General features: G+C 45.9%; 1 protein-coding gene across 2 annotated transcripts; it reads left to right on the top strand.

The window, feature by feature from the left end:
• The first annotated feature begins 3411 nt into the window (after positions 1 to 3411).
• Positions 3412 to 22132, top strand: Xpa (XPA, DNA damage recognition and repair factor). Of its 2 annotated transcripts, XR_008719887.1 has the most exons (7): positions 3412 to 3653; positions 5388 to 5495; positions 11478 to 11583; positions 12725 to 12890; positions 14152 to 14269; positions 17391 to 17598; positions 21938 to 22011. XR_008719887.1 is itself a non-coding variant. In XM_055605330.1 (6 exons), the coding sequence occupies exons 1-6, from the start codon at positions 3482 to 3484 to the stop codon at positions 22084 to 22086; spliced, it is 819 nt and encodes a 272-aa protein (XP_055461305.1). In that variant the 5' UTR covers positions 3412 to 3481; the 3' UTR covers positions 22087 to 22132. The 2 variants fall into 2 exon arrangements, 1 of the variants encoding a protein (XP_055461305.1); XM_055605330.1 differs by lacking the exon at positions 17391 to 17598 and having other exon boundaries at positions 21938 to 22132.
• Positions 22133 to 23272: the final 1140 nt, after the last annotated feature.

Genomic DNA, 23272 nt, shown 5'->3' with positions numbered 1-23272 from the left:
TAAGTGAAAGATGCCAGGCACAAAAGGCCATGCATGCTAGAATTCTGTTTACAGGGAGTATTCAGAGGAGGCAAATCTATCGAGGATGGAAGAGGCTGATGATTGCACAGGGCCAAGGAAGTCTGAGGTGGCAGGGGGAGGCGACTGCTGATGGTTGTGGGATCTGTTTCCAGGGTGACAAGACGTTCTAGAATGGATTGCGCTGACATCTGTACAACCTATTAATGTGTTGAACAAGACTAGACTGTTTGCTTTAAATGGGTAAACTGGAGAGCACGTGAATTATGTTTGACAAAGCTGGGATGAATTACCTACATGAGGGATGTGTGTATTTGCTCAGGGTTGCGTCCTCATTGGTTCACGGTGGCTGTGAGGACACTCAACAGTTGGTTTGGCAATGTCCATTCTAGGCCAGCCCTTCTGGTTCCTGGACAAATGATTCTGCCTCAAGCCAAAGTGCACCTCGTACCATTCAGAGGTCTAGCAGTCATGGAAGCGGGCTGGGAGTGGTTAGAGGCTGGGCTGACGGGTGAGGGATAAGTTTCAGATGTGCAAAGAAGTAATATCCAACCGAAATATCAAGAAAAAGCTTTAAGGTGTGGAGAAGAGAGAGTGTGGCAGGTGGTCATGTGGCCAGAACAGATTAGACTTGGAGCTCCTGGACAAGAAGACCATGACTAATTTGTTGCAGTGTGCCGGAGCCTCAGCTCAGAAGCTGGCTCAAAGGAAGTACAAAGTAAACTCATGAATTCCAACCATTGAGAGAAGGAGTGAAAAGGCTGAATGAGGGAGCTAAAAGAGAATGAGCAGGGGCTGAGCTCAGGTGCTGAGCATCTCTCTGACTTCTCATCATAAATGTTTAAGTTCACATGTGGTCCCAGCAGCCTTTGGGGGACTTGCTCCCATCTGCCCTCACCATGGACAACTTAATGCGTTAGCCAAACAGAAGGAACCTGCATGTTCTAGACCCGCCCTGCTCAGCAGAGGCCTGGGCAATGTGATAGAAAGTGCTGCAGCCAGCCTTGGTAGGGTATGGATGGCGAGGCGGCAGCAGGTCAGAGGCTGCTCAGGGATGAATGAGGCTAAGAGCAGTGGGCCCAAGGCAGGGACAGAGGCCGAGACACTTGCTTACTTTCCAGGATGATAAAAACTGCAAAGGCAAATGTGTCTGCTAAATATATTTGGCAGAGATACGACTATTAGAGGAAGCACTCACCAATAAATATAAACGGCCTGTGCTTTGAATTGGCAGCTGCCGTGTTAAAAAGGTAATTGAAGGGAAATCCCCAATTAGGGGTAATAAGAGAGCAGGGACCCGAAAGCCTAACGGGGCTGGAGTTCAAAGTTGTTAACAGGTGAACTCTAGACCATGTTCAACGGCCCTTACCTGGCCTGTGGTAGGCAACAGTCACTCTGGACCAGGCTTGAGACTGACAAAGGCTAAATCCTCACAGCTCAAGTCAACGTCATCGAGCTGCTCATTCCTGTTGCTGCAGGTTTGTCAAAAAAAAAAAAAAAAAAAAAAAAAAAAGACAGAGGCCAACCTTGGTGTGTTCCAGATCACAGAAGTTCCTCTGTTGTGAACAGATGCCAGTGGTTGGTCAAAGTGACCACATTTAGGGGTAAAGCCTTAGAGAATCAGAAAAAAACTGAACAAAACAAAACAAAAACAAACAAAACAAAAAAAACAAAAAACCAGCCCAGTCATGCAGGGGAGAGGAGGTCCTGGCAGGCCCTCTGCCAGGGTGCTTGTCCCCTTCCTGCAGGCTTTCAGTGCTCCCTGTCCTTGGTGCTCCTTCCTCATCTAGCCAGGCTCTGTTGGAGATGAAGGAGGTATACTGTGGGAAGGTGGATGCCATCACGGTTTCCCCGAGACGGGGAAGAGGCAAACAAGGCCCCTGGTTTGTTGTCATTGTCCCCTTTCTCCTCCTGTGCTCCCACCGAGGTGACTCATGTGCTTTGCTCTGGGCAAACCCATAGCCTTTGTCACCCTGTGGGGTGTACAGATCAGGGCACGCACTCTTCCTTTGAGGAGGGAGTCTGCTTTGAGCTTGGTTGACGCGCCAGCCCACAGCTCAGACCTGCTTACATAAAACTATCACAAAAGTCCTTGTGCCGAAGGAGAGGGAGTTACCTGGAAAGGGAGACCAAGAAGTTGCCGAGAGTTTCAAAACACTGGGGCCCATGAAGCATCCAAGCTGCACCCTGCATCCTGCCACATCCAATGCTTTGTCGGGAGAGGATTCTGGGCACCGGTCACTCCCAGAGATTATTTTTTTTGGGGGGAACACTATTATCTCATCCTCTAGAAATACCCCTCAGCCATCAAGAGAGAACCATGCAGAGCCTATGGTGGGCACTTGACACTTAAGGTTTGCTGCCGGGGGTGGGGGGTGGGGGGGGCTTTATACAATTCTGATGCTGATTCCCCAATGTGGCCAGAAAATACATCCATGAAGTTGCACAAGCATCAACGGTGTCTAGAATTTTCGTCACCCCAGAAGGAGTTCCATACCTACTGAGCAGTGTCTCCTCCCGGGCACCACGTAGCTTCACACCCTGGGAACCTCTAATCTGCTTTCTATGATGGTGGGATTGCTCATTCCGTGGGTTTCATATAAATGCACTCACACACTATGGCCTTTTTGTGAGTGGCTTCTTTCTCTTAGCATAACATTTTCAAGGCTCAGTCATATCACAGCATAGTGCTTCGTTATTCTTCACGGCTGAAGAGAAAACAGTTGATTGTATGGTAATATTATGCTTTGTTTAGCCACTCCTAAGTTGATGGACAATTTGCAGCGTTTGGTTATTGCGAACAATGCTGCTAGGAACATGGCCCCTGGCATGTCAGTCCAAATCACAGGGAGTAACAACCTGCACTTTCTTTTCCAAAGCCATCTTGCCACACAGGAGGAGTCACTGTCACAGTATATTCCCCCTGGATGAAAGGTTTCAGAAGCCGGGGGTTTCTTCTGGGTATAGAATGGCCAGTCTGTTGTCATGGCGCTGCCTGGCTTTCTATGTCGTTTTGGCTTTGGTTCTCTACCCATCCCCCAAAGCTGGTGTCGGAGCTCACACTGTGCCCTACTTTTCTCTGTTGCCTTCCTGTTCTCATGCTTTTTAGCTGTCACATTGCCGTTCTTCATTCCCGATGCTCTTCTCCATGCTCTCTTTACGTTTTCAAACAGGGTCTCCTGTAGCCCAGGCTGCTCTGGAACATACTGTGCAGTCAAGGATGACCTTAGAGTTCTGAACCTCTTGCATCCCTTGGTCCGGGTTATAAGTCAACGAAAGCTCTCTCCTTTCGCCACTACCCCTCGGCTGCGCAGGCGCACTGCCACACCCACCAGTCGTTTCCGCCACCACTCTGACTGCGCAGGCGCCCTTCTTTGCACAGGCGGTCTAGGGTAGGGTCGGGACGGCGCCTACGGGAAGCTGCTGGTGCTACGCGTGCGCTGACAAACGGAGCAGGCTGGCGATGGCGACGGCGGAGGACGAGCGGACGTCACCGGAGCCCGCGGCCGCGGAGGAGCCCACGGAGCTGCCGGCCGCCGTACGCGCTAGCGTGGAGCGGAAGCGGCAGCGGGCGCTGATGCTGCGCCAGGCGCGGCTGGCGGCGCGGCCGTACCCCGCGGCGGCGGCCACCGGAGGTGGGGCCCCGACGGGCGCGCGCACGGCTCCCTCCCGCGGGCTTGTGACCGCATCCCGGGCCTTCACGCTGCACCACGGCGGCCCCCTCGGCCTCGCTGTGTGGGAACAGCCGTGCATGGCCGCGCCTCCGCGGTTCCAGACCTTCCCTGTCGTGCCCTTTGCCTGGCGCCTCTGTGGGGCAGAGCTTTCAGCCTGGCAACCATTACATAAGCCTGCGCCCAGCTTAAGTAATGGTCTTTTTCCCGGGCCTGGTAGAGTAACACCGGCAGTGTCCCGCTCTTTGGAGTTACCCGATTGGATTCTCATGGCTATCTAGGAAAATGGAAAGGGCAGGGCTTGTTTTTACGGACTGGCAGTTGACATCAATAAAGAAAAGAGATTTTTTTTTTCTCAGGTTAATCAGTACCTAATTAATCAGTACCATGTGGCCCTGGGTTCATTTTGGCTACACTCGGCACCTTAGGGTAGCCCCTGCCTTGCTATTTTCTGTATTTTTAATGTCAGTTGTGCCTTGGGCTGCTGGTATAATTCACCCAAATTATTCATACAAAAGTAATTTACTTTTTTATCCCTCTCTCTCACAATTCCATTTATATGTATGTATGTATGTTTTGTTTTGGCAGTATGTACTGAACAACAATAATGCGTATGTTTTATGGCAGTTTGTACTTTTAGAGTTGCCATTGAATTTGATCGGTTGCCCCTGACCAGCAGAGCTGGCTTGTGACTTAGATTTGGATCTTACAAAGTCATTTGAAAGTCCTTCTATACCATTTTGTAATATGAAAAGTTATTTTCATAATCTTTGTTGGTTCTAGTGCAGATCTTGTAAGATCTCTGTGCAGCCTCAGTTTCTCATTATCCATATGCAGGTAGACGCTGGTAGGTGAAATGTCTTACAGATGTTTTTCTCCTACCTGCTGGGAATGTCTAAGGCCGTGAGAGTCTCTACAACTTCAGACAGCCTGGCAAGCGTAGGGACAGTGCAGTTCAGTTCCACACCGGGGCTACAGGGAACTAGGAGTAGCATAAGATGCCTGGGTCTGGTAATGCAGGTGGTGGGGAGGGAAGTAGCTTTAGAAGCTGATTTATAGCCAGCTGACCAAAGTCCCTGCCTCCAGTTAGCATCTGAAGTTGTGTAGTTGGGAACTGAACCCTTGACCTGTGGGCTTCAACTCCAGGTACATTGCATCAGAATGGAAGCAGAGGGCACCCAGCTGGAATTCACTGGAGAGGTGTTAGAGGTGTAGGTGTTCCTCTAGTGGTGTTGAGTAGTTTTTCCTGTCTCTGATTGGCACTAAACCTCTGAAGTGCTGGGAGTTCATTGAGATCTGGGTGTGGGGTGGATTTATTGTGGCTGTAGGAGTGGTCCTCCAAGTTCCCATTTCCTAACGCACAGTCCAGTGAGCTCTGCCTGGTACATCCCAGGGGCCTGTGTTGTCTTTGATTTCTGTGTCTCCTGTGGTCAGTGTAGCGGCTTCAGGGGGCTGTTCTTTAATTGTGCGGCAGGTTCTTGGGGCTCTTTACATACATGGTCATGTCACCTGTGAGGAAATAGCATTTTACTCCTTTCTAACACCTAGGCGTTTGTTTGTTTTGTTTTCCTATGCTAGCTGGGATCTTCAGGACAGTTTGACTCGAAGTTGGTGACACTGTTATCCTTTTCCTGTTTCCCCACGGGGGGGGGGGGGGGGGTACACAGGCTGATGACTGCATTCATCTGCTTTCTGTAGGCATGACCAGTGTAAAGCCAGCTCCCAAAATGATTGACACCAAAGGCGGCTTTATTTTAGAAGAGGAAGAGGAGAAACACAGCATTGGAAATATTGTTCACGAACCAGGTAAAGCATAAGTTTTTCCACAAAAGAAGTATTGGCATTGGTTATTTTGGAGCAACATGAGGAATTCTTTGCCCATTGATCAATGAGAAGACCTGGGGAGGTGGGGAGGAACTGGAAGGAGTAGAGGGAGGGGAATTAATCAGGATATATTATAGGAAAAAAGGATCTATTTTCAATAAAAGGGAAAACACAACTATATGCATATGTGTGTATATATATTTACTGGTTACAACTATAACTTTCATGCGTGCTCCCTTTTCATGGTAGAACAAATATGCTTACACGTGCAATTTCTTGGACATATGCTAACATGAAGTCTAATGTTATGAAGCACTGCAAGACAGCTTTAGGCAGATTCACAGTTTCAAACTCTTATCAGGAGGGGGCTTCTCCACATTATGGTAACAGTTTTTTTTTTATTGGTCGTTTTTTTTTAATTTAAAAATTTTTTAAAGATTCATTATTTATGCAATATACTGACTGCATGTCTGCCTCCACACCAGAAGAGGGCAGCAGATCTCACTATAGATGGTTATGAGCCACCATGTGGTTGCTGGGAATTGAACTTGGGACCTTTGGAAGAGCAGCCAGTGTTCTTACCCTCTGAGACATCTTTCCAGCCCCTTGAACATCCTTTTAAGTATTTGTTGCCCATTTTAAATTTTGGAGTAGTATCTATTCAAAACTTTTGTATAATTTTAAACTATCTAATGGTGATACAAAACTTTATAAATTCTAAATATAGGTTTCTTGTTAGTTTTAGCATATAAATAGCTCACTATTCATTTTCTCTCAGCTGAGGGCATATTTGCATTGGCTTGATGATGTTCTTTAAAGAGGATTTAAAATAAATATTAGCAATGTCCAATTAAAATAACTTCTTTTTGCAAGGAAAAAAATAGAACATTTTATATTTAATATGTACAATTTTACTTCCATTCTCTGAATGTATTTGTATCCTGGGCTTGTTAACATGTAGTTTGCTTTTTGTTTTACCCCTAAAACAGGGTTTCTCTGTGTAGCCCTGGCTGTCCTATAATTCGTTCTTTAGACCAGGCTAGCCTCAGACTCACAGAGATCCACCTGCTTCTGCCTGCTGTGTGCTGGGATTAAAGATGTGTGCCACCATGCCTGGCTATTAACATACAGTTTTACATGATGCCTTTCTTAATGACATCCCTAAGGGCTTTATATTTTTATGTACTTTTATTTGTTCATCGATGTAGCATTGCGTGTATTAAAAATGTTTATTAACAACAAGAAGTCAAATACTTCTTGTGGGAATGTGGGAATGATTACTTGGTTTGCATACATGTGGTGGACAAACATTCACTGTTGTGGCACAGGCAGGAGGAGCCAAGGCACTGATGGACAGAGTAAAGGCTCAGAAGTATTTTCATGAGCTGGCCATCGCGTTACCTGGGAGGCTAAAGCAGGGCGATGAACCGAACTGAGGAGGTTAAGACTAGACTGGTGAGGTCTGGTGGCGTGCACCTTTAATCCCAGCAGGTGGATCTTTGGGAGCTTGAGGCCAGCCTGGTGTAGACAGTGAGTCCCAGACCAGCCAGAGCAACAAAGTGGGACCCTGTCTCAAAGAAAGAAAAAAGGATGTAGCAGACTGGCAAAACACAGTAAATCCCGGTTTGGGTTCAAACACCTTGAGAAATGAGGGAGGAAGGGCCCCTTTGCATAGAAATTCAGGTCGCAGCCCACCATTGGAGGCCCTTGAAGGCAGGAACTTGAGCGGCTAGCTACAGCAAACCCAAGCGAAGAGCTGAGAGGAGCAGATGCACCCATGCTTGCCTAGCGGTCAGCTAGCCCCTCTGTGCTCCTGCTTTACACAGCCAAGGAATCCCAGCCAGGGAGTGGTGCTGCCTACAGTGCTGCGCCTTCCCCCGTGAGCTAAAAGTTAAGACGGCCCCACAGACAAGGTCGCAGGACAACCCGATCTTGACAGCTCCTCAGTCCAGACTCTTGTGTCTAGTGATTGTAGGTTGTGGCAAGTTGACAGAAACTTACATCTCAAACCCCATCTTAAAAAAAAAAAAAAAAAGTAAAGAAAGAAAAGAAGAAAACAAACAAACAAAAACTAAAAAAGACGAGAAGAAAAAAATTATTTTTATAGCCCCAAACGAGAAGCCAGTACCCACTTCAAACATTGTTTTATTTAAAGCTGGAATAGAAGGAGGGCTGTGAATTTGCCACATGAGGTTAGCATGTCAATAAGTCAGTTATCTGTACACATTCTCCCAGCTGAGAATGCTTTCACAGCCTGGAAAAGACAAAAGTTTGAAATCTGAAATTGTCGGAGCTGGAGAAACCTAGTGTGCCCAGCACCGTGAGTGGCAGACATTGAGGCCTAGAGGGTAACATCTCATGTTCATATCGGATGCCATATTTCAAGAGGGCATATAGGCAGGCATGTAGTTCCGAAGGAGAGTGGCCGAGTGTTTTGAAATCAGCACATCTGAGGCAGTTCTAAATCCTGGCTGACTTAGCTGAAGACCTTCCAGCAGCACACAAGTCCAGGAGCGTCCTCTCAGTGTAAAGAGCATGCACTTAGGGGGATTTCCTTTGGGGAGCAGAATTTGAGATAGTGACAGTTCCAGAGGGACGTGTCGGTCCGGTGTAATGGTGGTGTGCCTGTGTGTACCTCTAGGCTCTTGGGGAATGTTCTTGCATAGATCATGTGGCTTCCAAGGGCCCCTAAGAAGCTTCCCAACCACACTGACTGCTGCCTTGGACTGTAAAGCCTCGGGATTCAGGGCACAAAAGACTGATGGGAAGACTTGAGGGGGCAGGGGAGAAGAAACGCAAGGCTACCTCACTGTAGTTCGGTGGGGAGCAGCCCTGTGTTACGAGGGAACACACTGGATTCCGTGACCTTTGTGTCACTGTGATTTTGTGGTTATGAAAACTGTCTCAGCTATTTATTTTTCACTGGAGCAACTCTAGTGAGGAAAGTTATTTTGAACACAGTTCAGGTGGTATCAGTCCATCATGGTGGGGAAGGCATGGCAAAGGGCTTGGTCCATGGCAACAAGCGGGTGGCAGCTGCCAACCAGGAGGCAGAAGGCTCTCTCGGAAGTGTGGCCAGGCTGCGGCCCTCAAGGCCTGCGCTTAAGGATCCTACTTTCTCCATCTAGACTCTGCCTCCTGAAGGTTCTGAACCTCCCAAACAGTGCGGAGAATCAAGTGTTCCAGTACATGAGCCCGTGCAGACATTCAAACCATAGCAAGTCTTACTGTGACTATTTTTGATTACTGAATCTGCAAAAGCTGTGTTTTAATTTAAAGAGGCATTATGTATCGGTTGAGAGCTTGCCTTGCTACCTCAATTAAAACATGCCTAGGAAAATTTAATTAAAAAAAAGGTTAAATACTAAAAAAAGTTAAAAAAAAAAACATGCCTAGGGCATTGTTGTAGGGAAAATGGTGTTTGGTTCGATGAAATGGTAGCAAATGGGAAAGTTTACTAAAGTAAGGGACAGAACACATGAATAGCATGAGCTTTGGGTTCCTGTTGGTCAAGGGGCTAGGGGCTAGTTGAATCTGAAGAAACTGGGCTTACATGCAGATTTTTAAAATCACATTCTTTTGATTTTGGTTTTATTTTTGTAAACGGCTTGAGTAAGAGCTCTTGTCTTGTCCTTTATACAGGAGGGACACCTGGATAACCTGTGTCCGTGTCAGCTCTAGCGGAAAATGATACATTCCCAGGGTTCTAAGCTTTCATCCTTGACCATTCCTGTCCAGCAGGTGACTTACAGCCCTCACAGGCTGGAAGCTCTGACCGTGTTAATAACGTTAGGGTGGCCACCCATGAGTGCTGCCTGCTGGTGCAGGCTGGAGAGCTTGCAGTGGGAGGGCCTCCGCCCTTGCTGCCTGTGGAACACAACAACTGGGAGTCCGTTGGTGACGGGTGCTGGTGCTGAAAGTGATACTTCTGGGACCTGCTATCTAGAACTTGGTGGCCTGTTAGGGCACATGGCCACCGAAAATGTAACCGTTCTGAACTGATGGAGGCATGCTGCAGTGACGTAGGAGGCGCCAGTTAATTCAAGACACAGTAATAAAGTAAGACCACAGTAATAAAGGACGGTAGCAAATCATTAAAAAAATCATCCTTTAAAAAATAGAGACCTCGAAAAATGGATAAGGAGGATGGGGACTGAGTGGCAAATTGAACAGGCTGATCGCGATGGAAAATATCCTTGTGTATATTTAAGAGTTCCCCTGATGACCTAGTTTTAACCTTACAAAGCTGTAGCACCTTTCAGGGTTTCTGAATAATATGATGTAGCTATCTAACGGTACTTCCGATCACAGTTTCTCTTCATCCTAGTAAATATTTTCAAGAGATCAACAACCTTCTAAACTATTTTGTTTCTCTTTTCTGTAGCTATGTCCTGTTTTACGAAGAACCATTTCTTTGAAGAGCTTGGAGATTAGTGGAGTTAAGGGGTGGTGGGAATTTGACAGACCTCGCTTTTGAAGTAGCTAAGGCAGGCAGTGCTGGAATTGTTTTTCCACTGTGGCAGCCCTCAGCTGGGGCTGGCAGCAGTAGTCATCCTGAGGTTTTCCAGTGGGGCTTACACTTGTCGGAGGACTATTAGCTAGGTCCTTAGCGAGGCATTGATGTCTATAAGAGAATCCAGCTTTACCTTGCCAGGGTCAGTTCTGTGTGGCGTGCTGAGGGCTGCAGGGCTCGGTGACTCTCAAGTTTATAAGCCAGGGGGTGACATGGTAGAGTGGAAGCATTTGTGCTGTTGACAGGGCAGAAAGAAGAATAATGTCCCCATCTTAGTGAGCTCTGTCGCCTTGTTCTCTGCTGCTTTGACTGCTTGGTGTGTTAGTGGCCTTTCTCCCTCCCCATGGGGCCAGTCTCTTCTCTCAGCAGTACCCAGTTGGCAGAACAAAAGGCTACCAAGATATCCATACTCTAACTGCCTTGGAGCCTGTATATGTTCTTTACTTAGAGGAGACTTTACAGATAGGATTAAAGTCAAAGACTTGAAATGGTGGAGATCACTATAATCCCAGTGAGCCCAATGCAGTCAGGGCTTCCTGAGAGACTGGTCTTGTAGAGGAAGCCAGTGATGGCGTGTGGGAAACTTGTCCTGTCTTGAAGGTGGGGGATGGGGGAGGAAAATGGGCAGCCTCTAGGAGCTCAAAATGTCCCCAGGAAGGAACACAGCCATCCAGGCTACTTGAATTTGATCCCCTGGGCCCCCCCAGACTGCCAGACCACAATCAGTGAGATGACCGACGCAGGGCAGTGCTTCCTGCTTTCCTGATTTGGCTCATGAGAAATGAATCTTCACCAGGTTAGGTTGGAGGGTCTCAGCAAGACTAAGGCTGAGACAAGTTTATTCTGAGCAATCAGGCTTTTCTTTTTTATACCTTTATCAGAAAGAGTATATAATGGCAGTTGCCAGGATCATCCAATGGAAGTTTCCAGGATACAGTGATGTTTGGGCACACAAGATGAACGTCTAAAACCAATGTCAAGCTTCTATATGCTTTGTTGAGTTCTAAGAACACAGAGAATCACAAGGTGGTCTGAATGATCCACCACCTGAGGGATTGCCTCTGTGTCTCAGGAATATGGATTCTAACCTGAAAAGCCTCTAACATGCTTCTCAAGGCAGCTGGACCAGGGCAGTACTGTGATTCCCTGCAGACAGGCTGATGATACTGGAAGCCAGGACACAGGATCCCTGATGCCGTGGTGTAAGCGAGGCAGCACTGCAAATGGTTGAGGTTCAGAAGGACTTGGTGAATTACCAGATCTCTTCCCCTCTTAATTCCTTTTTTCTTATTTCCCTCTTAGAAAATTGTTTTTCATAAACCTAAGATTAATTCATTTTTTCCCATAGGTATTTGTGTCAGTATAAGATCTATGACAGTACACTAATGTGATAGAGAAAAATATGTATTTTAGTCCTGCGAAAGAGTAAACACTCCCCCTTCCTCCTGCAGGGCCCGTCATGGAGTTTGATTATACCATCTGTGAAGAATGTGGGAAAGAGTTCATGGACTCATATCTTATGAACCACTTTGATTTGTCAACATGTGATAGCTGCAGGTGCTTATTTTAAAATACTGCTTGTTTTTGTGGTGATAGAGACTGAAGCATTCTAGGCAACTCAGCTACTGAGCCATGGCCTTGGTGCACCGGGCTGTGCAGGCTGGTCCCGAGCTTACAACCTTCCTGCCTCAGCCTCCCAAGTGGAGATCTAACTGGTCTCAGCCACCCCCCTTCCTCAGCTTGCACCTCGCGACTTCTCTCTAGAGAATTTTGCTCAAATCTGTTAAGATGGCTTTTAATTCCACTTCAAATATGTCCTCACCACGGCTGCAGGTCCCCAGTTGCCTCTGACTATGTCTTCCAGCCTCTCACTTCCAGGTGTGTGTGTCATCCACCCTGCCTGAAAGCCTCTGTGCCCATGGTTCTCTGCTAAGATGCTGTTTCCTGGCTTCCGCTGGGCTCTGCTTACCAGTGTCCTCACTAGAGCCTCTGGTGACCCTCCTGCCAGAAAATCCCCGTCCCTTCACTGTGGTTTATGGGTCTTCGAGCATTTTCCCAGTCATTGTGTGGACTGTCTTCTGACTAGAACAAAGCCTCATTAAACAAGGCCCTATTTTATCCATTAAGTCACAGCTGTCTTCTCACCACATTGAACAGTGCTGTTTGACATCTAGGTGGGAAACAAGTGAAGGAAAAAGATAATTTAGCCAATTCATGGGCCATGCATAAATTCTGTGGTACTTCAAGGGTCCTCTCTATCTCTGTTTTTACCTTGGCTTTTGAGCCACCAGAGCCCAGCTGTGTTTAGGGGATGGGACTTTGTGTTCAGGCTGGCCTTGAACTTACAGTCTTCTCTTCTCAGCCTGGGATGCTGCGATGATGGCATGAGCTGCTTCTTCTGGTGACCTTGTAACTCAATTATATTTTCTTTCTTGTGAGTCTTTTTTTTTCATTGTATCTTCTGTATTTTTATTTTAAGTTCTTTCTGGAATAAGAAAGGCTTTAAGAAGATTCTTAATTGTTACATGACCAGAATCTGCTTAAATTTTTATGACTTTGACCCTGAGAACCAAAGGCAGGGAAATGACATCTGCATCTTTGGCTGCACAGGCCTTGTGGTTGCTGGGCTGTCTGAAAACTCAGTTTAATTAAAATATTAATTAAAATAGTTTACATAATGCTCTTAATCTCTTTGCAGAGATACTGATGACAAACACAAGCTCATAACCAAAACAGAAGCCAAGCAGGAATACCTTCTGAAAGACTGCGACTTAGAGAAAAGAGAGCCGGCGCTCAGGTTCATCGTGAAGAAGAACCCTCGGCATGCACAGTGGGGCGACATGAAGCTCTACTTGAAGTTACAGGTCTCTAGTAAGCTAGACTTTGGGATGTCCGACTCTAGGTGAACTTTTAGCATAACTAGCCCTGGGTTTGCTCTCACAGTAAAGAGGATCCTTTTCTTGTTTGTATGTCCATCCCACTCACAGGTAATGATGCTCAGCATCTCACTTTTTTGTTTTGTTGTTCAAGACAGGGTTTCTCTGCGTAGCCTTGGCTGTCCTGGACTTGCTTTGTAGACTGGGCTGGCCTTGAACTCACAGAGATCCACCCACCTCTGCCTCCCTGAGTGCTGGGATTAAAAGCATACACCACCAGGCTCAGCTTCATTTTGCTGTGGCAACTTTGGCATAAACATGTTACCGGTGGGTGATGTTGGGAGTACAATTTGCACTCTAAAAAAGGTTTAAAAAAGTCAGATTTCATTTTCCTGTCAGTTAGTCTCCTTTTACCAAGCAAGAAAGGCCCTTAAGGAGAATGGCATTTCAGTTATTCACCAACACCTGAAACCTAAGTGTATTGGTCCATACAATCTGCAGTGCTGGAGTGGCCCTGGAACTTACACAGCTCAGAGCAGATTTTAGGTCCTGCTCTGAGCAGGTTGCCCATGTGCCGTGACAGAAACCCACTTATTGGCTGCTTCAGTGCCCAGGCCTATTGTTTGGAGTCACACATACCCTCCTGTATCTACTCCAGGATGGCTTATATACAATTTTTGTACCGTTATATGATATTATGGAGAGACATTGTTTTAGAGATTTTTGTGTAGGAATATACTAGAAATTTCCTCATCTATAAATAAAAGTAAGCCACATTGTCAAACAAAATATATACTGAATTTCATTAAGTATGTGATTATTGATTAAAAAGTTCACCATTTATCTTAGGTACCATTCAAAATAAGTAAAAATGGTGCTAATTAAAGCAGCCCAGGTTTTTGTATCACTTGGTGCTTTGTGCTTTATGAGAGTGCCAGTAGGCATCATTTCAGTCTCGTGTGTCCTGCTTACGCAACACAGGCAGGAAAATGTCAGACAGAGACTCTCATGGCGTTTCCTACCCCAATCTCATGATTGGATTTTACATTTTCTTTCTGAGTCTTCATTTATGATTTTCTGTATTTCAACTTCTTGTGGAAAATGTGGGATTTAAGGGAATTCTCTAGCTGTTAAATTCCATGGTTTTGCCCCTGATGTGACTTACTGGCTTCTGTGGGCTCAGCTCCATAATGAGGACTTTGCACTGTGGATGCTAACTCCCAGCTAACTGACACCTCAACTTTTGTAGGTTGTCAAGCGAGCTCTTGAAGTCTGGGGTAGCCAGGAAGCACTGGAAGATGCCAAGGAAGTGCGGCAGGAAAACCGAGAAAAAATGAAGCAGAAGAAGTTTGATAAAAAAGTAAAAGGTAAGTGGCCAAGTTTTCTATCACTAATTTCACTACGGAGCAAAAGCAAAAGCTCCGTAGTGAGGTCCTTCCTGTTTGTAGAAGATATTGGAATGTCTTCTCCATAGGTGAGGAACATGGGTTTGAACTTTGGCCTCAGCAGGCTGGTGTATGAGTCTTGGCTCATACTTCAGTACTTCCTTTCCTTATGTGGCCTGCAGTGTTTAAGAAAACAGTAACAATGGGATGGACATTGGAAGAGGGAGAAAACAGGGAACAGGACAGGAGCCTACCACAGAGGGCTTCTGAAAGACTCTACCCAATAGGGTATCAAAGCAGATGCTGAGACTCATAGCCAAACTCTGGGCATAGTGCAGGGAATCTTATGAAAGAAGAGGGAGATAGAAAGACCTGGAAGGGACAGGAGCTCCACAAGGAGAGCAACAGAAAAATCACTCCAACCAAAGACGATGCATGGAGATAACCTAGAACCTCTACACAGACGTAGCCCATGGCAGTTCAGTGTCCAAGAGGGTTCTATAGTAATGGGAACAGGGACTGTCTCTGACATGAACTCAGTGGCTGGCTCTTTTGATCACCTCCCCATGAGGGGGAAACACCCTTACCAGGCCACAGAGGAGGACAATGCAGCCAGTCCCGATGAGACCTGATAGCTAGGGTCAGATGGAAGGAGAGAAGGACCTCCCCTATCAGTGCACTGGGAGAGGGGCAAGGGAGGAGAAGAGGGAGGGAGGGCGGGATTGGGAGGGGACAAAGGAGTGGGGCTACAGCTGGGATACAAAGTGAATGAACTGTAATAAAGAAAACAGTAACATAAAATAACAAGACTCTCAATAGCCACCTCTCTAATTGCCTGAAATAAAACCATGAGCTAAACAGTCATTGGGTTTCGTAGCTAGAAGGAATAGCAGATATCAGCTAGTCTGAGCATCTTTATTTAAATAGGACTATGAAATACCCGCAATGAGCAGCTTGTTACCTGTGTTGGGACAGTTGTCATGTCTCTTACTGAGTCTTCATGTTACAGTCATTCCATCTGTGTATCTATCTCCATATAGCTCTTCACTCCCTGGTGGTTCTGTCTCTGCATTCATTGGCCACGTGTGTATCCATGTGTGAATGTTTCCATAAGTCTGCTCACCAAGCCCACATCTAGTTTTACCATGTGCAAAGCGCTGTGCTAACCAACATGTTGGATTGGGTGTCAGGAAAGAAACTTGAGATACTAATAGAGCGTGCTGGGTACGGCGCCACACCAGGGATGCGGTGACAGGGTGCCGGGGACAGAGCCACACCAGGGATGCGGTGACAGGTGCCGGGGACGGAGCCACACCAGGGATGCGGTGACAGGGTGCTGGGTACAGAGCCACACCAGGGATGCAATGACAGGGTGCCGGGGACAGAGCCACACCAAGGATGAACACAGCGTGGCAGGAGCACCCAGGCTGTAAAAATCCTCAAAGAAGAGTCTTCAGGAAGTAACCAGTACATGCCCTTCATTTGGCCGCTATGTAGAGTCCTGTGTGGTGCCCAGTGTCTCAGTAACATGCATTCTGCATATAGGTTAATTATACATTTCCTTGATCCATTTCAATTAGTATTCTAGCCATATTAAGTTTTCCTGTGATTTTAAGGTTTAGAAGAGGTTTTACAGGATGATAAGATAGCCCACATGTCTTAAACACAAAGAAAAGGGAGAGGTGGTGGCACACGTCTATAATCCTGGTACTCAGTGAGGCAGGAGGATTGTGAATTGGAGGCCAGCCTGGGCTATAGAGTGAGCCCTTGGCACAATAAACAAAAGCAAAACCCTACAACAAAACCCAACCCCCCAAACCTAACTAAACAATAATACCAAAAAAGCCAACAATCAGCTAACCAACCAAGCACAAGAAAAACCCAAACAAAGCAAAAGTAAGGCAACACCAGCCTTCCTGGCTTCCTCTTGGGGCTGCCTCCCCTCCCCAGGTTTTCACTGAAAGAGCACAGAGGTAGAGAAGTTAGAGAAATGAAGCCCTGCTCTGTGACCCTACCGCCTGGTCTTGAGTCCCTTTAACACTTCTTTTCTGTGTGAAAACCCATTGAACAAGTGACTTAGTTCCTGAGCAGATAGAAATTCCACCTGGAAAGCTTAGCGGAGTTTCCCTCAGCAGACTTCCACAAAGAGCATTTCACACGCTCCGTGCCAGGCACAGCTATGTCCCAGCATTCAGGTGATCACTCCCCTTACACTGGCCTTTTCTCCAATCTTTTGCACTGGTCCCTCCCTCTAACAGCACAGCTGCTGATACAGGATCCACCTTTCCCGTACACCTCTCCCACCCCAGTGCTGACGTTACATATGCTCCATGACTTGGTTTTGTTGTTGTTTTGTTTCGGTGCTGGGGAATTCAAATTCAGTTCTCATATTGGCACTCTTACCCACTGAGCTGATGGATTCTTCTCAGATCATGATAGTTTAAGCCATCTCTTCAGCCCAAGTGCAGGGCTGAAATCAACTTGGGTGATACTTTGATACAGACAATGAAATGTGGATAGAAGAATAAGTATTACCTAGAAATTTGTATTACAAAGTGATGAATGCTATCTATAACTTTTCCTTAGACACTAATTCTGTAGTCTGGTCAAATTCCTATAATTTGACTAGTAAAAGACTATGAGATGCACTTAATTTCTTGCCTTTTAAAATATGATTCTATTAAGCTATGCATATGTAATAATACAAATTTTCTATAATTTTCAAAACATGAATGCAATTGGTGTTTACTTTTTGATCATTGCATTAGCTCAAACTACCGTATATTAGACAAAAATACCATGGATTTCCTTATTCCTGAGTCCCAGCTGACACTGAGGTTTTTTTTTTTTTTTTTTGAAGATTGTTTTCTTAGGTTCATTTCTTGTTTGGGTGAAGCATGCTTTTTAAGGAAATGTTTGAAGTGCTTGCACGAGTGTGTACTCTCCAAGTGTCTACAGATAAGACTGCCTGCCATTTTCCCCTTTTGCTTGTGGATATGTGAGTTCTGGGAGGTCTGTGTCCCCTCATTACCTTGGGGTTTTCAGTGTGCTGAGGCCCATGTGGTGCCTTCTTTAATTATGGCTTCTTATTGATTCACTCTAGCACTTGGTGGATATGCTCCTGTCCTGACTAGGCCACAGAGGCTGAGTGGAGTAGACTGTAGAGTAGAAACGAGGAGCTGATTGTACGCTTTGCTCAGAACAGAGAGGAGTCAGAGCAAGTCTAAAGGCTTTTTAGTTGGAAAGAATTGGAACATGGTTCCTCTTGATGCACAGCGAAGCTGACGTAAAGCTTTCTTCTTTATGGGAAGGTAAGCGATTACATTCACCTGCTTTTAACATGCGGTTTATGGTAGCAGTTATAGCAGAGTTTGCTACAGAAAAAGGTGTGACTATCATAAAGTACACAGTCAAGGTTCCACATCTGAGTCAGAGGGTAACTGGATTTCCAAGGGCGCACTGCCCAGCAGTGGACAAGAACCTGAACTGAAACTGGCCTGTGGGCTTTCTTGCCTCAAATAAGGTGGGAATATGGGTGTTTCTTCCATGTTACATGTATGGAGTACTAGCAGTCTTCCTCCCAAAAGGCTACTGAGCTTCCTTGTGACTAGGCATGCCCCCACCCATGCCAGGGGCAGGTAAGGACATCACATTTGAGGTCCCCTCTGAGTTTGGACACTGCATGCTGGCCTGTGGATTTGTCTGTGACTGTTGTAGATCTTGTTGGGAGGAGTATAACTCCATCCTGTTTAGTTCATGGAAGACAAACTCATGATCAAAGCGGAGTTCAGTGCCCAGCAACCACATGGTGGCTCACTACCACCTGAAATGGAATCTGATTCCTTCTTCTGGTGTGCATGAAGATACATTTATGTACATAAAATAAATCTTTTTTAAAAAGTGATTATGCAAAATGTTATGTTTCCCATCATCTGTCGTTCCTGTGTCCTCTCACTTGCATTTGTCAGGTCCAGGAGATACTGGGGTCACAGTTTATTATTGTCAGGGATACTTTGCAGCACACCCTTGCCCCTGGGCTACTCAGCATCTTGTTTCTGCTCCATTAGACTCAGGCTAAATGTCTTTGGGAGGAGTACTTGTTAGGAGATAAAGGATACCACATGACACCTGCCAGTTTTTGAGGGAGATGACAGTCACCCTTCTAATACATAGGACACTGTGGATGTAGCACCCTTTTACTCAGTGGTTTTAGTATATGGCGATTAGTAGCTGAGCCAGTTTTTTGTGTGCCTTTCAATAGGGGTTGTTTTAATTTGAAACAAAGCTTTTCCTTGGGCTCTAGTTTTATTTTCTTGAGACAAGATTCATGTTGCCTAGGGTAGACTTGAACTTATATCAATCCTCCTGCCTCTGCTTCCCAAGTGCCAGGATTATAGATGTCCATCATTGTTTCGTTTTGAAAAAGGAATGCACTGTATAGCTGGTACTTGCTTTGTAGACCAGGCTGGCTCCACTTCAGGCCTCCCTGCTTCCTCCTTCCAGGTGACACTAACTAAAGACGTGGGCTGTCGTGCCTGGCCTTTGTTTTGGTTTGTAAAGCATCGGCTGATGATGCTAGTGCGAGCTCCTCCTGTCACTCTATTTTGATGCTTATGTCCCAGGTGTGGCTGGGGAGCTTCCTTTAAGCCGGTTCCTTTGTTTTCCTAACGCCCTTTTTATTTACAAAGAACTTCAGACTTCCAAGTTGCTGGAAGAACAGAGGACCACATGTACATCCTCCCCCCAGACTGAGCTGCCAATTGCCTTACCTGTATACTCTAAGAGCACTTTCCTGACCCATTTGAGGGTACATTGTGTAATCACTATCTTATCTGTACAGATTCCAGAACACTGGTCTTCGCCAGTGTGACATTAGCAAACTTACTGCTTAGTAGATTTTAGTCTAAATGGCTGTGTTCTACTTCTGCTCACGGAACACTGTTAGCGTTCTTCTCGAATGGACTCAGTATATGCTGTTTTAGGCATCAGGTCTTCACTCCAAAGCTGTTGTGATCGTCACAGTCTTGCCTTTATGCTGCGGACGTTGTTGAAATTTGTCTCCTTCTTCCACACTGGATTTGGAAGGAAGGCTTTTGACTTAGACTTCTGTGGGTTTTCTCTTAGGGTGCAGGTTCAGTACCTCAAGTAGGTGATGCCTTTTCCAGAGCCTCACATCTGGAGGGACACAATGCCCATCTGTTCTCAGTGCCAGTAATTAGATTTTTATCCAGTAAGCAAAAAGAAGTGGACTGTGCAAATAGCCACCCCTCCCAGTCCCATTCAGCAGCTGTCCACTGGCAGCTTTGCAGAACCAGCTTGACTGTGATGGTTCAGAAAACGCCTGTAACCCCGGCACTTGGGGAGGCAGAGGCAGGTGGATCTCGGAGTTTTCTGCCAGCCAGGTCTACAACAGCTTTCTGGCTCCTGCACTCCTGTGGCAGTCAACATTATTAGTGGTGTGGACCCCGATTTCTCCAGTGTTGTTTGTTCATTTGTCTTTACTTTGGAGCTCAGATTTATATTTGGATCCCAGTGGGATAATCATAGGCTGCCATTTATGCCAGTGACAAGCTGCATATTTCTAGAACAAAGCCTGTCCATCTGTCTTCATGTATAAAAAGCTCAAATACATACTGATGATATCCAGTTTTAATCCTCCAAAATTTCAGGGCTTATACTGCAGGGAGAAACCTGGAAACCTGGCTGTTTAGTGTAAGGGAGTGAGGCATTTCCCATCATTCTACTTCCTGTCCTGGTAGCTCCCAAACCCTCTGTGTGCCTGCTCTACTTCCTGTCCTTAGGCTTTGGACCGCTTGTTTGGAAAAGGAGAGAAGGGCAAGGAACAGCCAAACTCATTAGCATCGGAGGTTAGCCATCTCTGATCTGAAAATCCAAAGCACTCGCAACTCCATACAACAGGCTGGAGCTCAGACACTAGAAGTGTATCAGGTACATCAAACTATCTTTTTAACACTCAGATCACATCTGCAGATATTTCAAAATCTAAAACCATCCACAAATCACTTTCAAGAGTTTTGGAGACATGGTACTCAGCCTGTGCTTCTGCTTCTAGCAGGAATGTCTACGGGAAGCAGCTCCAGCTTTATCTGCTACATAGCTTGAGAGTTCACAAGAGTGAGGAAGAACATGTCAGTCTTCAGTTGTGACTGGAAAGCTAGGTTTTTCATGTATGTAGTATGTCTAAGAAAGTAATTCTTATCTCTTTCCCCCAGTACATGTAATATTCAAGTCTTGCAGAGAAGGTAGCTTAGTCTGACTTGTAGCCCAGTTGTAAGTTTTTTTCACAGTGGGAAAGAGAGTGGCTGTCATATCTTCCCAGAGCCAAGCTGGGAAGCAGAAACCCCTATGAAGGTGACACAGGCTGCCACTCTGCAGCAGGGGGCACACTGACTCACTCCGGTGAGGAGCTTCCTGAGAGGTAGAGTTTGAATGACTGGCTGTTCTAGCAGATGGTGCAGGCACCATAAATCCTAGGAGGTGGTGAGAAAGGCAGCGTGGCTTGCTGTTGAAGAGTGCTGCCCAGGGCTGGACTGATCCCTGGAGACTACCTCTGGCTATCGGCCGACTGACCTTGGGCAGTCTGTAACTTCTGCCTTGGCTTGCCCATCTGTGAAACAGCTGATGACAGCTGTCTGCACTCACTCAGGAGAATACAAACTATATGCATCTCAAGTGCTTAGCCCAGTTCCAGCCTGTCCCCCTGTCTTTTTACTCATAATGTGTTATGGCTGGAAACAGAGTCAAGGAGTGTTTTGATTATTATTACAGCACAATGTCTCAAAGAAAATAAGCAACCTCTGAACTGAGGTTATTGTTTGTGAGCCAACTGATGTGAGTGCTGGGAATCAATCCCAGGGCCTCAGGAAAACAGTATTTGTTCAAACCACTGAGCTGTCTATCTCTCCTGCTCCTGGCAATTTTTACTTTTTAAAGATAATGTTGTTGAAATGGGGACGTAGCTCAGTAGATAAGAGTGCTTGCCTAGCATGCATGAGGCCAGGGTTTGATCCCCAGCATCACACAAACCAGACGTGCTACTGCATGCCTGTAATGCCATTACTCTGCTGGAGTGGAGGCAGGAGCACTGCAAGTTCAGTGGCCATAAGGCTACATAGAGTTGGAAACCAGCATGGGCCTACATGAGACTGTCTCAACAAAACAAAACAAAAGCTAAACCAGCATTACCGTTTTATAAAACAGAGGTCACTGCATGGCCATTTTCCTAAGAAGGAAACCTTTCGGCATACATCAGAGTTTTTGGCTTCCTGGTGGTCTTGTGAGCAGAGCTTGACTGACCGGAGCTCCCAACTGGGAACCTTGAGATCTGAGCTGTTCCCATTCCTTGCTTCCCTCAGCTGACTTTGCCGCGCTAGCATCCTGTTCTGTCAGATGCCCGGCACACCCCATTCTATTGTTTTTGTTGCTACCCTTTTACTCCACATAGGCACTTGTGACTGTCAGTTCATGCTTGAAAATGAAGTGAACAACTGCACAGACTAAGCAGCTCACCAGGTGTGCATAGCCAACTGTTAGAGTGGAAGGAAACCATTATATAAATTATGTACAGAAATAATGAGAGCCTCACTGGACTTACTTTGTATTAGGCTGAAAACTTTTTTCCCCCCTTAGAATTGCGACGAGCAGTAAGAAGCAGTGTGTGGAAAAGAGAAAAAACTGCTCACCAACATGAATACGGACCAGAGGAAAACTTAGAAGATGACATGTACCGCAAGACTTGTACCTTGTGTGGCCATGAACTGACATATGAAAAAATGTGACTTTTACAAACAAATTTATACTCAATAAAGATCCTGTTAAAATGAACCATGATGCAGTCTTCATAAAAACAACACTTGCATAATAATGCTTTAGAAATGACCGTGCTTGAGGTCTGGTAGAGGGCAGTGTCAGGTCTGCGGGAGCCCAGTGGGATAGCAAGATTCAAAACTGCAGGTCATTTCATACACTAAAAGAAAAAACTAAGGTGATAGATGCACTTAAAAAAAGGTATACATATACACCTGTACATACATATGTACACACAAGTAACAGGTTAGTGCTACTCCACAGGGGGCAAGGGACATAGGTAAATCCTAGGCTGCAGCAAGGGGCTTTCAGAGGCTCATGGTGTGAACTTAGCTGGAAGCCAGCAAGTCCAATGTATACTGCTGTGAAGTCTTCAGGCAATGGCAGCAGTGAGCTGAGCTGTCACAACAGAAACAAGTACCCAGTCACAGTGGGAGCTCTACTACAGGGGTAATACTTCAGTCTTGTCAAAGTGTTACCAAAAGGTACATTAGTAACAGCTGTTAGAATCAACCATTATACATGAAAAAAGATCAAGAGAAAGAACTGGGCAGTGGTGGTGTACAACTTTACAACTTTAATCCCAGCTCTTGGGAGGCAGAGGCAGGCGGATCTCTGAGTTTGAGGCCAGCCTGATTTACAGAGCTAGTTCCAGGTCAGCCGGGGCTATACAAAGAAACCCGGGCTAGGGGCTGGGATTTAAGAGAAAGAAAAAGAGTATAAATTTCTCTAGAATGTAGCTCAAGTAGAACTAGTTGAGATCAAAATTAAACAGTGCTGCTTTGGCATGAGAACAGGAGCCATTCCTAAATAATACGTATTGTGTTTAAGCCACAGCAAGGAGGCATATTCTAATGATTATTTAGCCAAGGGGCTCTGCTTCATTTTGACAAAAACCCAAGTTGAGATAAAGCGGCCACTTTCATCCCTCAGATGCACTAGGAAGCTTTTACATCTCACTTTTTGTTTCAGCTGCTGCACATTATACTTGGAGAAAGGTCAAGCTCAAAACAAGGCAACCCCAATAACGTGGGGCCGTCACAACTAATTGTTCTTTAGAAGCACTCAGCAGAGATGTTCTGTGTGTTTTCAAGGCTGGAGTTTTATAATGACGTGTTACAACTCAGTAAAAACTGATCCTGAATGGGCAGCCAGAGT

This window comes from Psammomys obesus, unplaced genomic scaffold, assembly GCF_907164565.1.
Source record: "Psammomys obesus unplaced genomic scaffold, mPsaObe1.curated_primary_1811, whole genome shotgun sequence".
In the NCBI taxonomy this organism is placed as follows: Eukaryota; Metazoa; Chordata; class Mammalia; order Rodentia; family Muridae; genus Psammomys; species Psammomys obesus.
The sequence above is the reverse complement of the archived record's forward strand: the minus strand, read 5'-3'. Positions and strand labels throughout refer to the sequence as shown.